The sequence below is a fragment of the Tachypleus tridentatus genome, chromosome 7 (genome assembly GCF_004210375.1).
Source record: "Tachypleus tridentatus isolate NWPU-2018 chromosome 7, ASM421037v1, whole genome shotgun sequence".
NCBI classification, from domain to species: domain Eukaryota; kingdom Metazoa; phylum Arthropoda; class Merostomata; order Xiphosura; family Limulidae; genus Tachypleus; species Tachypleus tridentatus.
In genome coordinates this window covers 165,118,633-165,137,352 of record NC_134831.1, presented here as the reverse complement: position 1 = coordinate 165,137,352, position 18,720 = coordinate 165,118,633, and the positions used below count along the sequence as shown (strand labels likewise).

General features: G+C 33.4%; 1 protein-coding gene across 1 annotated transcript; it reads right to left on the bottom strand.

Annotated features, from left to right (window-relative positions):
* Window positions 1-1,954: 1,954 nt before the first annotated feature.
* LOC143257117 (RING finger protein 11-like) lies at window positions 1,955-9,372 on the bottom strand. Its single transcript, XM_076515370.1, has 3 exons — window positions 8,282-9,372; window positions 7,654-7,808; window positions 1,955-3,568 (listed from the first exon to the last, which is right to left on the bottom strand). Exons 1-3 carry the CDS (start codon window positions 8,396-8,398, stop codon window positions 3,382-3,384), a joined length of 459 nt encoding a protein of 152 aa, XP_076371485.1. The 5' UTR covers window positions 8,399-9,372; the 3' UTR covers window positions 1,955-3,381.
* Between the last annotated feature and the right edge of the window lie 9,348 nt (window positions 9,373-18,720).

Here is an 18,720-nt window from a genome sequence, read left to right as displayed (position 1 = left end):
CACAGTGAATGGTCCTAACAGTGTGTAGAAGAAGCCAGTTAAGATGTGTTGGAATGTATCTTGGTGATAAAAAATATTTAATAATCATAATAACAACAGCACTGCTAACATACATTATAATACCTGTACATCCAGGTTGTGGAGAAAGTCACAAATACAGATTAACTTGTAATTACACTTCCATGTCTACATTTAATATTGATATCTGTTTAAATAAAAAACCCACTGAGTCAAAATTTACTTTTGAATAGAAACTACTCATATTATTTTTAAGTTGTAAGAGATATATAAATATAATTAATACACCATTTATTGGCAGATAATAAACAAATAAATATATCCAAATAATACAACAGTTTAAAAGAAAGAGAAAATATAAAAATGTATTTCAAAACAGCTGGTATGAGTATTAACACTTTTACTATTAAATCAGAGAACACTGTTTCTACCTTCCTAGGTCACATTCAGGTTGGGTTTTTTTGTTAACCTAGAGACAACTTAGGAAGGTCGAACCTTTGTTTTCCATTTTAATACTAAAAGTATTAGTACCCATACCAGCCTCTCTCGTCATCAAGAAAATATAGAAATGTCAGGTATCACTATGTATTATCATGACTAATGGTTCAATCCTTCATCTGGGAACCAAAACAAAGTCTGGCCAATTGTGAGCTACACAGTTACATTGTATAAAGGTTAATACTGATTCTGGCATTATATGTTATGTAAGCTATACATCATGTGAAGCAACATGGATCACACTAACATGTTGGGCTGACATCTACAACAAATCACATTACCATGTTGGACTGATATTTACAATAAATTATACTACTGTGTCAAATTGATATCTTCAACAAAATCTGATTTTCTTTTTCACAATAATTTTAACAAGCATTAAAGTGCATCCCTCAGCATAAAAATATTTCACAAACATTCAAATTCAGACATAAAAAATCATACAATCATTACATTTTTAAAATTTTAATCCAGTTCTTATGATTATTGTCAGAACAACACAAGAAAACTATGTAGTTTATAAATACAGACTTCATTCAAAATTCCAGAATTGTCAATCACCACATAAAAAAATTAAAAATACTTCTTTCCAACTTTTACAAACATAACCCAATTACTTGGTTCTAAGCAACTTCTACCTCTAGTATTTAGTTATTTTAATGTGGTGGTATTTCTTCCAATAAAAAACAAAAATGTCCTATCATTAAAGTACCAGCACTTCCTTCAACTGGGCAGACAGAAAATGTCTAAAGATAAGCCATGCTTCTGCTAGTACTGATTTCGAACAATATTTTACTGGGATGTATAAGCAAGCTATGGTTGTGAGCAAGTCTTGTAATGAAGTTAGGACAGTGTAGTTGGATAACATTTATGAAAATACTCACTTCTTTTAAGTGTGATTAGAGATACCTTCAGAGCTAAATGATATCAACTGATACCTGACAAGCCAGTTAGCCAATAAACAGTCAGAACTTTGGATATTCAACACTTAATGAATCATAACTGTTGTTCATAAAGTATATGTTCATTGTTTCATTTAAATGAGTATTTTTATAACAGTATGAAACATTTTATGTACTCCAAGTAGCAAAAACAGTGCAGCAAAAGGAATTCAGCCAAATAATACCATGATAAAAAAGCAAGACTTGCAAGTACATTAATTATCTTACAAAAATAAATAATTACAAAAAGCAAAGTTAATCACCAAGTATGCTAACTGTTGTTTCTTATCTTATGTTCATTAAAAAAACAAACCCATCAAAGATAAAAATTACTAAATATCGATTGTGTATTGCAGTTTTGGCAAATAGACAATGCCATTTGTCTTGGCTTGGTAAGTTTCAAATAGTTATTGAAACTTTTATTATCATACACTGATGAAGGAACAACCTACATGTACACACTACTACAGACACTTAAGAAACAAGTGTATAGGAGATTCTAGAAAATAGTCTTTTAATAGTTTTTCTAATTCCTTAAATGCTTTTATCTACACATAAGCATACATGTAAACACACTGAATCAGATTGTTTTATGAAACATTTAGGTTGGAACTGCTGTATCAACCCCTCAGGTTTAGAGCTATTACACACAAAAATATCTAAGGTAAACAGTTACTCTTAGATTCTGGGTACAAGCCAACTTCTGTAAATTATCTCAGCTTAAAGGATAGCATTTCTAAGTATTCTTTTAAAAGATTGGTTGAAGGGTAATGGAAGAGATGCCATAAAAGTGTTTAAAGGGGATTAGCAGTGAGAAAAGATGGATCATCGTTACTGTACAAGTTTCTCAGCCCAAGTATGTCCAACAGACCAAAATCATATATAAAATATTCCAGTTATCCCATATCAAAAGCAGAAATCCAAATTATTGTGTGAAAACAAAACAAAAATGTATCATAAAGTGGAGCATATATTACATATTGACTAAAATCTCATTGAGAAACAAATGTTATCAGATTTGAGTTTTTAAGTCAATGCTCTGATTCATCAGATTCCAACCTGACTTCATGTAAAATACCACACACTTTCAACTTGGAAGTTATAAACCACAATGGTGGTAACCAATCTGTAAGAAATAAAAAAAAATGTGCACCACTCTTAGTACTGTCTACAGTTTTCCATCTGGAGAGTGTTTCTTTTCTTGGCACATTCATTATTCCTAACACCTTGTTTCAACTGCTAGCATCATACACTGATGGTTGTCCATCACATTTGATACAATATTACCATACACTAATACTAGTCCATCCTATTTGATACAATATAACAATACACTGGCACTTGTCCATCATTTTTAATACAATATCACCATGCACTGACACTAGTCCATCCTATTTGATGCAGTAACACCATACATCAAAGCTACTCCATCCTATTCAATGCAATGGCACTAAACACTGAAACTGGTCTATTATGTTTGATGCAGTAGCACCATACACTGAAATTAGTCCATCCTATTTAATGCAGTAACACTGTACACTGAAGCTAGTCCATCCTATTCAGTGCAGTAACACTGTACACTGAAGCTAGTCCATCCTATTCAGTGCAGTAACACTGTATACTGAAGCTAGTCCATCCTATTCAGTGCAGTAACACTGTATACTGAAGCTAGTCCATCCTATTCAGTGCAGTAACACTGTATACTGAAGCTAGTCCATCCTATTCAGTGCAGTAACACTGTACACTGAAGCTAGTCCATCCTATTCAGTACAGTAACACTGTACACTGAAGCTCGTCCATCCTATTCAGTACAGTAACACTGTACACTGAAGCTAGTTCACGTTATTCGATGCAGTAACACCAAACACTGAAGCTAGTCCATCCCATTTAATGCAGTAACATCATATGCTAAAGCTATTCCATCCTATTCAATGCAGTTAGAATGAGTCTGGTAGGTACTTATTAAAGCTGCATCAACAGGCTCCATACAAGACGGACAAGTAAATGAACGCATCAACCAATCATCAATACAAGTTGTGTGGTAAGTATGCAAACATGGTAGATATCTCACTGCATCTCTAACAGCAAACTCTCCCATACAGATCACACACCTGAAAAGGTAAAGAATATGTAACTCTCTCCAAATATTATAGTTCTTAAAGCAAAAGCACTATAACTTACAGTACAATCACACTGAATGAATTTAGAAAAAAAATTTAATTTGCCTATACTTCTGGCAAGACATCTATGTGTCCTGTGATTTGTCAGTTTATTGGGTTAAACAGTTATTGGGTTTTAGATATTTTTAATAATTTATACTAAAATGGCCTGTCCTGGCTAGCAAATGAAATAAGCTGTGAATTCTATCTGTCTGAACCTACTAATTACATATTTAAAAAGCTTGTCATCAAATAACCACTTTCAATAAATGGGTATTTTAGACATTTTATATCTCCATAAAGAATTAAAAAAATAACACAGTAAAGCTGTTTAAGCTGAACCTGTACATAATGGAACTCTGTAAATCCTTGCAATACACAAAAAAATTATATAATTAAGAAAGTACAGTAGAATAACTGAGATTATAAAATACACATTGAACTGCACATTGGCTCATCATAAACCCAAATATGTAAAACTAAATCTTCAGGATAATTAATATAAATTTTGGAAGTGCAGCATAATAATTTTTTATTCATTTATTTTTTGACAATTTATCTGATATTTACAATTACTGCAACTCCAGTTTAGAGTGTTTAGTTTGACAAAATTTGTACTGCTAAACAGCCATAAAACAAAGGTTAGATTTATGACTTGAAGTACATAAGACATAAAAAATCACACTGAATGAATTTAGAAAAAAAAATTAATTTGCCTATACTTCTGGCACGTCATCTATGTGTCCTGTGATTTGTCAGTTTATTGGGTTAAACAAGATACTGATTAAGCAATGTGTGAGGTAATTGCTTCACCTGTATGAATGCAGAGGATGTAATCTACAGACAATAAGAGCAAGAACTGAAGAACTGACATTTCTAAAGATTTTCTTCAATGGATCACATCAATCATCAGTGGAAACAGATGAGAACATATTTGTTATTAGGAAAATCTGTGACCAAATATTGCTGGTTATTGATTCAAGAGAAATTCAACTTATATCCCAAGGGACTGATCTTTCATTAACAGTGAAATCAAGGTTTTTGCTTCAGTCTGAGTGAGGACATTACTATTACTGTTGTGAATCCTGGCTTTGATTTAAAAAAAAAATTATAAGGAACATCTCACAAGATATTAATTATTAAGTTAAATGCTCATGAAATTGGTAAACTAAAGGGTATTCTTCCACTTGGAAGAATGTGACTAGTGGGAAAATTTAGGACTTTTATTGTTTATGTGAAGTAGATAGCTTCTTGGACAGTAATATTTTCATTTCTGCCAATCATACCAAATGCTTAGGAGAGCCGATTCTGTATAAAATGCTTTTATTCAAACTGACTCTGACAATATATATAGCTAATGATTAGTAGAATTTGCTTCTTAATTAATTATTATATTCAACTAACCTACTGCTATGTCACTGAAGCAAAAGTTCCTAACACTAACATTCTTCTTGAATAGTTGGAATAGTCAAAAACAGTAATAAGTGGAAGTCCCAATTTCAATTAGTTATTTTCCAAATTTTGACATTAATCAAAAGACAATAATGCAAAAAAGTTTGATTACTGGACAGTTGAAATAACTGAAAATACTAATTTTCATCAGCTGTTTACTTTCATTACATTAACCAATTTAATCATAATTTTGCTGAATCGACTGTGGATTTCTGTGGATTTTCATGGCCATCATGAAAAAAAAATTAAATGTTAAATAGTTAATCATTTTCCTGACATTAGTACACATGATAATAATTTGTAATTGCTAAATATAAGCTGAGGTACCCATCCTTTATCCAGATTATGAACTTAACATTTACATGGATGTGATAAATAATACAAAAAAATAATAATCTTCATACCATTTATTTATAACATATGATTACATTTTAATTATTACCTCACCAAATATTTTGTGTAAGGTTTAAGAACTCAGTAAGTATATACTTAAAACATAATATACACTGTGTAATGGTCAGGATAACTTTGTTGGAAGAGTTAGTGGAAAAATTAGTAGCAGTAAGGGTGCTTTTTGTAACCCACTTTCAATACTTAGTTCTTAATGTCCTTTCACAGTAGTTCACATGATTCATTAGTCAATGATCATTGGGCTCAGAAGTGTCTTATGGGCTGATGTTGAAAGGCTACTTACTTTAGTAGGGGATATAATTAAAAAACAGCACTTCATATCAGTGTCATGATGGATGTTGAAGTAGAAACTTCAGGCGAGTTTATGTATTATTGTTATAAAAGTGGCCATTTTTTCATTGCTTTCTTTTGTAGAGGCTGCTAGCCTACTTTGTGATATATAAAAGACATTTGTATGCACTACTGCACACTATGTGTATGTTGTGTTGTAGAAAATATAATATTTTTGTGTATTGATGTAGCACCATCTATGAATGTAGTTAATGTTAACTTGTATCAAAGATAATAAATACTCAATAACAACAATAATGGAGAGTGGAGGCTAATCCTTCATTAGCATTTCCCTTGTTCCAAACTATATTCACACAAAGTTTGTTCAGATTCACCCACTGACCTGAGAAAAGTTCAATAATGAACAGATAACTCAGATTTTTGTGCCTTATTGAGTTGTTTCTATCCTATGTTACTGTCTTAAAAAAAGTCCTGAGAATGACAACTAGCCTGTATCATGAAAATGCAGGAATAAATGCTTGTCATGGTTACTGGCTAGTATCCTTAGTTTAATTATCAATTTAATTACTAGATGCTAAATAATAAGTGGTTTTATCATATGTATTGGTTGCCATCTTCAGAAAAGTTGTGAGGATGACTATTTCTGTAGTACTAGTGGAAGGACAGTTACTAAAGAAAGCATATGCTTCCAAAATGAAGACTCCTTAAGAATACAAAATTTTAATCAAGAAGAGACTTGAAGTTTGTTGACCTGAAGCATGGCAAAGTTGAAAATGACTTGATTCAGATGTTAACATTTATCACAGGATTAAATAATCTTCCAAAAGATGTCTTATTAAAAATTGAATGAAACTATTAGAAGCACAAACTTAAAAATTACAATTAACAGGTTTAAGACTTGAAAATCCAGATGTAAACTCACTCATTATCAAAACTATTTCTTTGTTATAAATCTGAGGAATGGTTCATCTTGGGGTAACTTCCTTCTCTCTTGTTAATCATGTTGAATACTGTTCCAATTTTTGTGATTAATCTGTAGGTGTTTCAAGTAATAAAACCAATGAAGGAAATTTGTGTGGTAATATGTTAGACCTGCTTAATGTTTATATAAAGTAAAAAATTATAAAACAGAAGTCTGTGATCCTATTACTTACAGAAATAATTACAGGTTTGTTAAAAAAAGAAGTTGCTTTACAGAAATATTTCAGTTTTGTACACAGGAGCTCAAGTGAACTTTTTTCTGACACTGAAAATTTATAAACACTGACAGCTATCTCTTGTTTTTATTTCTAGACCAGCTAATTTAGTAATCACAACTGTAAAGTATTAACTAACATGCTTAAGCTTCTATTTACTTGTCCCTTCTCCTACAACTGTTAATATGTTACAGTTTACTTTAACTTCATTTATATTTAATTTCCTTTGTTGGAAGGGGGACTTTGGTAACATATTTACAGGAATTAGTTTGAGAGGTAGAATGGGCAAAACTGTTAGAGGTAATAAGTAAAAACTTTGAAAACCATAGCCAAAACTCTATTATGAGTTAAAACTTGTGTCATTATAATATGGTTTATGATGAATATTTCACCTATAAGAAGAAACAATTTAAGTTTTAGACCTAAAGCACAGATACGTTTGAAATGACTTGATTCAAAACTGTTATGCTTCTGAATAATCTTCCTAAGGATTATTTGACTAAACAGTGGAGAGAAATAATCAGAAATATAAACTTGAAAATTAGGGTTAACAGATTTGAGCTTTATATGATACACTAAGGTTTTGTATATGAGGAAAATGTTGAATTATGATGGAAAGAACTGTAATAATAAGATTCAGTAGTGAAAACCATCATGAAATTACAGTGATTAAATGATATAACTCACTCTCTGGACTTCTTGCAACCATCATAGAATCCTGTTGGCAATTGTTGTATTAGACCAATCCGTTGAGCTATTTTAATCTGTTCCTCTTCTGTTAGCTGAGATGCTGGGCGACTCACATTAAGAGAAGGATAATAAACTGGGACAGAGACGCTCTCCTTTGAGAATGATTAACTGAACATTACCATACATAAATAAGGTTGAACTTAAAAACTTAAAATATATTTTTTAATGAAAATAGATCTTTTAGGTTTACGAATAGAAATTATTCCTAACTGTATGAGATAGCAATCCCATGCCTTTATTGTTTTTAAATAGCACATCAAAATATGCAAAAATGGGTTATATTAATTTTCTTTTAATTCATAACCATTCTGATATTGAAATGAAAAGATTTAACTTTCACAGTTAATTTACTTTCTACTGCAACATAATGTAGAAGTTATATACAATTAAACTTCACAAAATTTTTTCATAACTTTTGGGATTTTTTCTTTTAAATTTTCTGAGATGAAATTACTTCACACAAAAAAATTACAATAACCTTTTCATACCATTTTTCAAGTACAAATGCTTTACAATACTTTATATATTCTAACAAACTGATTTATTTATGTCTACAATAACTCACCTGGTATGATGGTGGAAGGTCAACATGATCTGTGGACAAATCTCTTGTACTGCTAGTAGTGTTTTCTTGCAATAAGGAAATATCATCTGTACTAAATGATTTTAAACAGTTTCCCATTTTTGGTAATTATTTACAGAAGGTTAAATCTGTCTTGACGTCACATGAACCAAAAGGTCCCTTTGTGGCAATAAATGTTATATTACACAAGGATTTACTTTTTTGGTCGAATATTTTAATGTATGATGTAGGCCTAATTTTCACTTTCAACAAGCAAGAAAAACTATCCTGTCTTGCAAACTTAAATCATATCTTTAAAATTTTCAGTAACTTAGTGTAAAAGTGTATTCATACATCAGTCATTACACCACTGGGGAATATTTGGTCAGATTTTTTTCTTTCGTTTGTTTAATCACTAATATTACACAAACTTCAGCTCCTAAAATCCAGTTCTAGCTGAAAGTCAGAAAACGTTGAAGTGCACTTTGTTCTTGTTGTAGTGCTAATACTAAGAGTAGGCCTGTCAGTGTTATTATTATCTCTTTCAAAGAAACCTCCCACATTTGTTTTTTAAAAAAGACAAGAAGTTATTTATGAATTCTTACGATATTTATAAATTAAGTGCATGACCAGCTTTTACGGAGTTAAGCTTCGACAAATTCAAACACATCGAATGTACTGAATGTCATCACGGATTAATTATAGTTTCAATTTTCAAATTCGATTAAGCACCGAATTTAACAAAGTAACGCTAACGTCACGAGTTAAGTACTTAATATATAAGCGTTAATTCCTATAACTCTCTCTTAAAAAGGTTATATTTTTGCAGAGTATACTATATATACCTATCAGTGTATTACGTCGTGACATTACGACCGTTAATCCATGGTTCACTGAAAAAGTTAAAATTATCTGTATTGTTCTTAAATTTTACAAATGACTTTTAAGCCTTACTGTCACAAAATACTGGGCAATTAAACATAAATTAAGCACACAAAACACTAATCACCTGCCTTGGCATATAACTACTACAGCAAGTTAACGAACAAGAACTGTATTGTTTTTTTCAGTTTCCGCTGGTAACAGCTGATTACTTTCGCTATCTAGTGGTTTTATACAGTACTAAATAAATTAACTTTATTTATTAATACGAGAAATAAACGACTTTAAACACAAACAAATTTAATTTAAATCCTGTAACACATATTGGTGTACGGAAAACATATAAATACTAAAAATAAACGACATTATATCATTAATTTTTTTTATTTAATTAGACACTCAACTTCTTCAGAAGCGACGATTAAAACGTAAACCGACAGTACAAAGCTTAAAATGGTTTACATAATAAATTCTATTTAAATTTATAACGTGCATTTGTATAGCGTGTTTTTGACATATTGTTGAAATAATTCACCGCTACCTGTAGTAAACACAAGTTGGTAGTACTAATTAGCTGTTTTTCCTCAAGTCTATCACTTCAAAATAAGAGTTGACCAGCATAGATAGCCCTCGAGTAGCTATGCGTGAAATGTAAAACAAACAAAGAAGCATAGTATTGGAGTTTCTCGATTCTTAACTATTATAAACTTTCTAGATTTTGACGTAATTGTAATAATTAATTCTATCCAACAAATATTGAAATTATAGCTTAGAACAATAACTATATTAGTACTGATTATTTACCTATATGGAAGATGAACAATTCATGGAATTAATTCCTATATTCTGTTGAAACAGAAATAGCAAATATATTATTGTAGTATTTTTTTTACATCGATAGTTTCTTCTGTATTGTTATGTGAAAATAATTCCAAATTCCATCCACTTTATTTTCTCCTTTATTGTTGCTACAATTTGAACACTTGTACACTGTCGTAAATTGTTATAGACTTACGTTGTAGGTTAAAAGCAAACATGTCTAACAATACTGGGACTAATGTAAAATCAAGTCAAGTTTCTTGTCCAATGTAACTCAATAGCCACAATAGCTAACACATCGTCTGATTCGCTCTACTATCTTGTTTGTTTGTTACTAAGCGTCAAGGTGTACAACTGCAAGTATTGAACTCTGAATTTTAGCATTGCGAGCTTTGAGACTTACCGGGAGCTCCATACTATCTCAATAAACTCTATATTTTCAAATAAGTATATTCTCTTAATTGTATCCTTAACTATATTTGAACCCAATAACCTCTTGATACCTCATAAACCTCATATTTATAACTTACACTTGTTCCAGATATTTATAGAACTTGCTTAATCTTAACATTATTTGCTTTCTAGTTAACGTCTAAATTAAACAAATCTCATCATTGTAAATATATCTTATAACGCTATTAATTTTAGATTAAGGCATTAAATTAATTAAAGATAGGATATTATGTTGTGATCGTTCCTGAATATAAGAAGTAAAAAGTTAAAAACTTATTTTCACATACTTAACAGATTTGACAAGTTAAGTTTCTTCAAAAATATAAATGTCACAACTATTTATTCAAAACAGTGTATGCATAAAAGGCCTTTTTACATCACCTGTACGTTGAAACTATGAACTAAGAAACCTAAAAATGACAACAAGGAAACAGTAATATCATGCATATACACTTAGTTACAAGTGTAGAATTATACATCTTCTTACAGGTTCTTATTTAATGGGAAACATTGGATTAACACATATTGACTAGTTATGTCAACTTGACTGGTCATTCTTATTCAACATAAGGGATGTCATAATCTCAAGGCCCTGCATAACCAGTTGGTTAAAGCACTCGACTTGTAATCTGAGTATCGTATGTTCGAATCTACGTCACACCAAACATGCTCGCCTTTTCAGCCATTGGGACGTTATAATGTAACGGTCAATCCCAATATTCGTTGGTATAAGAGTATCCCAAGAGTTGGCGGTGAGTGGTGATGACTAGCTTCCTTCCCTCTAGTCTTACACTGCTAAATTAGAGACAGCTAGCGCAGATAGTCCTTGATTAGCTTTGCGCAAAATTCAAAACAAACCAAACTTTAACCTTGAGAAATAATCTGACCTACTACTGAAGGACACTATTGTCATTTGAATTCTCGCACAATATTCAATGTTATAGCAATATCTTCCATGAGCAAAGCAGACTTTTTCTCTAGAGAAAAATAAAGGAACAAAGTTAACAACGATAAAGTCAACAGTTTTCTGGACTAAGTATTATGCTAAAACTACATAGATTCAGAATACATGAAAACTTTTGAACATTTTACGTTAAAATGAGAAGATAGGAAGCAAAGAGTATGCTTACATATCACACTTTTCGTATCCTCTCTGTTCCAGGCTTGTCCTCAAACTGGCAATTAAAGTTTATTTTAAAATAAACTAAAATTATGCCCATAACATGGTCAAGAAATCCATTAAATTAAACTCGCTCCTGTAAACGATCACATACCACATGGATAATAAAAACCTCAAGAATTACATCTTACAAATCTAACACGCAGTATGTAATGAAAAACACAAAATAATTATAATCAGTAATACAGATATAAGAACTTCTTTAAATAATGGAATAATATGCATATAGAGAAAAAACTCATTAACAAACACCACAAACACACACGCACACATATATATACAAACTAACCTTTAAACATAGAGAATTACTTATTAAAAATAGCTTTAGCAAAGATAATCTTTACGACTGGGTTGTCAAAGAAATTTTAATTTAGATGATACCTGCTTAGTTTTGCATAGACATAGATGAATACACAGCAAAACTTTAGCCATCATTTATTTATTAAAGATTGATATTCCTGCATCACTATGTAATACATCATAACACCTTTCATAGAAATAAATAAAAATAAAGGGCCCGGCATGGCCAAGCGTGTTAAGGCGTAATCCTAGGGTCGTGGGTTCAAATCCCGGTCGCACCAAACATGCTCGTCCTCCCAGCCGTGGGGGCGTTATAACGTGACGGTCAATCCCAATATTCGTTAGTAAAAGAGTAGCCCAAGAGTTGACGGTGGGTGGTGATGACTAGCTGCCTTCCCTCTAGTCTTACACTGCTAAATTAGGGATGGCTAGCACAGATAGTCCTCGAGTAGCTTTGCGCGAAATTTAAAAAAATAATAATAAAGAAATCCGCAAAATGCAAATATAAAATGAATCGTTAAACAAAAACAAACATATTTTACAAAATAAAACCCTTATAAAATTAGCACACACTAAAATCCTACTCCATAAGATGAACTTTCTAGACAAAAATGCAACAGGAATCAATAGAAATACAAAGCTATGAGACATTCCCTACAATTAATATCGGTCAGGCATAGCCAGGTGGTTAAGGCACTTGACTCGTAATTCGCGGTTTCGAATCCTTGTCACACCAAACGTGCTCGCCCTTTCAGCCGTGAGGGTGTTATAATGTTATGGTCAATCGCTGGTAAAAAAGTAGCCCAAACGTTGGCGGTGGATGGAGATGACTAGCTGCCTTCCCTTAAGTCTTACACTGCTAAATTAGGGACGGCTAGCGCAGACAGCCCTCGTGTAGCTTTGCGCGAAATTTAAAAACAAACGATCAGACAATTAATATCGTTAAAAACACTAAAGTTATACTCATTGACTAGATTTATTTTGGCAAAATTATAAATACATAAAAATTAAATATAAATAGGAAATACTAAAACATAAAACTGAATGTAGAGCTCCATACTTATATAATACAACTGAATATGATACATACATACAAAATATACATTTAAATTGATAAAATAAATTATAAAAGTCCTAACCACGCTGTGTATGTCAGCTCAGACAGTAGACTCTTTCTTTGACTTGTGATGGAGGCATTGTCCTCTGCTACGTTTGGTCTTCCTCTAGATTATAGAGGGCAAAGGTTTGGGTGTGTGCAACAACTATCTCTTAGTAGTACTACTCATAGATGGACATCTGTTTTAATGTGAAGTAGTTATTAAATCATTGTGTGTGGTTACGAGAGAGCTACACTCTCTGAGCCTATTCCTTGGTGTTACTTTGTTAGTGGTGCCTTGAGTTTGTCAAGACAGAGGCCTCTTGCCTTGTTTAAACTGTGTAGATATAGGTGGATTCTATCACTGATGTTGAAGTCCACTTTTTTACTGCATGGTCCAAGCGTAATGGTGGCAGCAGAAGAGACAGCCCATGAACTAACTACCTCGTCTGCAAACGTGACGATTCAGCATGGATAGTCGACACTTCAGCAGTTTCTGGCATTATTTGAGGACAAGTTTGTCCGGAGAACACAGGCGAGTAGAGCAAAGTCAACTTAATGGTCTTCTAAACTGTGCATTTTGCAAAGTCTGCAATCCTGAATAAACGATTTTTTTTTGAAAAATGTAAAACAGTCGACATTGAAGTATCAAATTAGAAGATGGATGATATGTCTGTGTACTATAGTACAAGTATTTTGTATGAACATGTTCTGGGCTTAAATAGGTTGTTTTCAAAATGAAGTTAGTTGTATATACTACAAGTAGTGTTTACTTACATTACTATATTGACCATTTTCGTACAGACTTCATTACCTTAGAATATTATCCTGAAGGAAAAGGAAGATGTTTAATCTGTTTATGGTAAGTTTGTTTTATAATTCCGTATAAACATATGATCTGATCTAGCAAAGCTTTTACATACATAGATGTACAATATATTTGATTACTCATTACAGTGTTAAGAGCTAAGACTCTTTAAAATACTGATTTTAAGATATCTAAATAAAACTACATGTAAAAACTCAAACACAGATTTTAATGAGATATCTAAATGCAACGAAATACTAAATAATAAACATCAAAAAAGAGAATATCTAATCACAAGTAATCTTGTCTAAGATTTCCAGATATTTTCAATCATTATGTGTTACTAGTTTTACATCCCATATTTGCTCATTTTTTAAAATATTGTTACAACCTACAGGGATCTTTAAACTATCCATTAGCCACTGTGTCCCTCAGTTGGACAGCAGTAAGTCTACAGACTTACAATCCTAAAATGTGAGGTTTGATTTCCTATAGTGGTCACAGCTGATAGCCCAGTATAGTTTTGCTCTAAAACAAACAATTAGCCAATTAACTCCATCGTTGCAAGTGCTTTAGCCTATTGTGTACTTAAAATTTTATTTAAGAAAGCAATTAAATGTACTGCGCTCATACTTTGTTTCTTCCATTCCTCAGCATTCAAGTAACATGTTTATAATTTTTTCTAATGTCAGGTGCTATTATCTGTACAACAAAGTTTCCAGCAAATTATATGTTTAAATAAAAATAATGTTAGTTCTGAAGTTTTATTTCTTTAACTTTCCATTGTCTCATCATACATCGTCGGAGTTTATTTTAAGGCCCGGCATGGCCAAGCGCGTAAGGCGTGCGACTCGTAATCCGAGGGTCGCGGGTTCGCGCCCGAGTCGCGCTAAACATGCTCGCCCTCCCAGCCGTGGGGGCGTATAATGTGACGGTCAATCCCACTATTCGTTGGTAAAAGAGTAGCCCAAGAGTTGGCGGTGGGTGGTGATGACTAGCTGCCTTCCCTCTAGTCTTACACTGCTAAATTAGGGACGGCTAGCACAGATAGCCCTCGAGTAGCTTTGTGCGAAATTCCAAACAAACAAACAAACAAACTCATCATACATCATATACGATAGAAAAGTAATGGTAATGATTTCCCTTTACTGCGACTGCGCATGCTTCTTAGTTGTATAATGTTTCCATCTGCCTCAACACACGATTCAAATAGAACAGGGGTGTGCAACATTTTTCGTCGATGGGCCATATAACCAACTTCATCAATCAAGCGGGGCCACTTAAAAAACAAGCTTATTCGTGTACATGCACAATAAATTAAAAAAAATTCTCAAAATGCAAGCAATAATATTTTATATTTTGCATGAGTGATCATTTTAGTGCGACACTTGAAATTTAGAGTCCTTGCAGAGCTTGTCAATATCAGCTTTGACAGAAGTGGTTGCCACTCTTAACTGACTGGTCAAATGTTCATCAGTCAGCTGACTTCTACATTTGGTTTTGATGAGCTTCATTTTGGAGAAAAATTGCTCACAGCAGTAGGTGCTACCAAAAAGGGAGGCAATTCTTTGTGCATGACGGGACAAATTGGGAAACTTTTCACGTACACAGAGTTTGTAAAAGTCTAGCAAACTGTTTTCAGAGAATTTCCTTTTAGTGTCCATGTCAGCCTGCAGTTCAATGAGTTCCATTTGGCAATCATCAGGACTGTCTTCCACTGCCAAATCAAAGGTTGAGCGAACAATTTCAATCTAATTTCAGTTTGTCTGAAATCTGGAAATCTGTTTGCAAACTCATCACGCAGCTTTTGTACACTGGTTCCATATTTGGTGCAATCCAGATTAGGAAATTCCAGTTTCCTGGTTGCAAGACATGTAAAATGGGTCAATATGGCTCTTCTCAACTGAACCTGGAAAAGTTCCAATTTCTTCTCAAAAGCACAAATATGCTCAAACAACTTATTCACAAGTTGACTTTTCCCTTGTCGTTTTAAGTTTAAATCAGACAGATGCTGTGTAATGTCTGTGAGGAATGCTAAGTCATTCAGCCAGTTCTCATTGCTCAAGAAGTCCACATTCTGACGTTTGCTCTCCATGAAGAACTTAATCTCCTCTCGCAGATTCCAGAATCTCTTCAAAGTAGCAGCTCTACTAAGCCAACGTACAGCAGAGAAGTACAAAACATCTGAATACTCACTGTCCAGCTCATCTAAAAAGTTTTAAATTGTCGATGATTTAATCCTCGTGTTCGAATATAATTTACGCATTGGACGACATTTTTCATGACTTCTGCAAAATCCAGAACTTTGGTGCACAAGCTCTCTTGGTGAATAATGCAATGGCTTACAACTACGTCTTGTGCTCCAATTGCAGTTAGAAATTTCTTGGTGAATCCATTTGTCCTACCTGTCATGGAAGGAGCACCATCTGTTGTAACACCACATAATTTATAAGGATTCAGTTCAAACTTTTCTACAACCTTAAGCACTTGTTCACAAATATCCTGTCCTGTGGTTGTGGAGGAAAGGCTTGCCATATCTAAAAACTCTTCGAAAACATCAAAGCCTGCAGTAACAGCTCTGATGAAAATGACAAGTTGGGATGTGTCATTGATATCAGTGCTTTCATCCAAAGCCAGACTGAAAGCTTCACACGAATTCAATCTCTCTTTCAAAGTTTCTTTAATGTCCTCTGAAAGATCTTTTGTCCTGCGTGAGACAGTAAAGCGGGAAAGGCTAGTTTGCTCCACCAAATATTTTTCTCTGGACATGCATATTCTGTGAATATTGTTAAACAATTTTTAATAAATTCTCCATCACTGAAAGGCTTTCCCTTTTCTGCCATACATTCACAAAGCTTAACACTCAGTTTTGTCACCAGTTCTGAATTTTTCTTGAAAGTGGTAAAACACCTTGTTGCTTTTCAATGGATGTTTTAAATGTTCAATTTTGTCCTTTCGTGCCTGACCAACAATTTCATCAAACTGGGAGGAGTGCTTAGTTGCGTAATGTCGCTTAATATTGTACTCTTTCATGACTGCAACTGTAGTTTGACAGACGAGGCAGACAACACCTTGATTATGTGGGACAACAAGATATTTTGTGCACCATTCACTGTTGAATAACCTTCCCTCATCATCAATTTTCGTTTCTTAACTGCTGACATTTTACTAGCCCTGAAATCAAAACAAAAATTATTCTCACGAAAATAGCAAAGTAGAAAAAAACATAGAATTTATTTACACATGGAACCTCTTATGGACAGAAACACATGTTTCTAAATTGGCATCCGATCATAGCCTTCCGGTACTTAAATTAATTGAGAATAGCAAAATACGGTGTGACCTCGCCTATTCGCGGTTCGCCATTCGCGGCCCCGCATATTCGCGGGTTATGCGCGAACTGCGTTTTGTAGGTCACAGAGACTGAAAAGGGCTTTTCGAGGAGATTTCTGTTGTATTTACTCAATCAAGCCGTTTTATCAATTGTCGTCTTCACCAAACAAGATTGGACTGCTATTGGCTGACTGCCTCAGCTTCCCCAACAACGCAAACGGCAAAGCACAGCCCGGTAACGCACGGTACAATTTAGTGAAATACATAACAGTATGCAATATTGCTACATTATTACTGCATCAATGAGTATAAGTATCATTAGTGTTTGGGAAGCATTTCATATAGTATATAATCGCATACATATACGTTTTAAAACTGCATCCAATATTCGCGGTTTTTTCGCTATTCGCGGGAGGGTAAAGAACGTAACCCCGCGAATAACGAGGTCACACTGTACATAGAATCAGATGCATCTGAAAGCAAAATTTTAATAAATTCAGTAAAGTCACAACAATATGCTAAATAATAATCAATTTACCTTCAATCTCTTGTAGTAACTGTAAAGGTAATAAAATTTTCACCAATAATGAATGACGGACAGCAGAGGTTAGGGAAAATTGTCGCCAGCGGGCGAAGGCGAGGTTCAGGACATGACGTTGAGTCGTAGACAATAGTGCTAGTGCACGTCACCTATTCATGCCCTAAGGAGGCCGACCAATCGAATTCGGCCTGCTCCTCTCTAGCAAAGATAATTTTAGAAGTTTGTCAAGTCGAAGCCTGGGAATCCCGTAGGATCGATGCTTTTAAAAATATTCCATTTGCGTTGGATTACAGATCAGGCCACATGGTTAGATTACAACAACTAGGGCCACACTAAATGGCTTGGCGGGCCGGGTTGTGGCCCGCGGGCCGCCTGTTGCACACCCCTGAAATAGAATGACAATTATAAAAATCATGGTGTTTGTGCGTTTCCTTATAGCAAAACCATATCGAGGTATCTGCTGAGTCCACTAAGGAGAATGGAACCTCTGATTTTAGAGTCGTAACTCGCTAGACTTACCGCTGTACCAGCGTGGGACAAAAATCATCGTATTAGCTTTAAATTACTATTACTTTTATAATAATATGATGTCCATATAATCACATGGAACACGCATATGTTGTGAAACAGCTACTTTCTACCAAACGTTATGTGACATCTCATTGCTTAGAATTCAAAATAACTTTAGCATTCTCAGGTAAAACTGATTTTCACTTGAATATTATATAGGCCTGTTTTATAATTGGGACACTGTGAATTATTTAAGTTTAAGTAAATGAACATGTGATATCAGTGAATTAATCTTCATTACGTGAAAAGTGAAAATTAAATGTGCGTACACATTGTAGACTCTGAACCAGTCACTTTCTATAAAATTGATAAATCAATTCTCATCTTTTATCTTTTGAGAAATATTTCTGTTGACTAATTTAGTTTGTTGACCAAGTACAATTGATATAAATCTAGTACTACGTACTCAGTGATGACGAGAAACCCACTTGTTGAGAAATTTATATGCAAAAACGGCTCG

Bases quoted from the DNA above. Each gene is read 5' to 3' on its own strand.
- LOC143257117 (XM_076515370.1), bottom strand. From the start codon at position 8,398: ATGGGAAACTGTTTAAAATCATTTAGTACAGATGATATTTCCTTATTG. The intron at 7,809-8,281 runs GTGAGTTATTGT...TCATTCTCAAAG, and splicing joins ACCTTCCACCATCATACCAG to GAGAGCGTCTCTGTCCCAGT. The intron at 3,569-7,653 runs GTGAGTTATATC...TTACCTTTTCAG, and splicing joins GGTTGCAAGAAGTCCAGAGA to GTGTGTGATCTGTATGGGAG.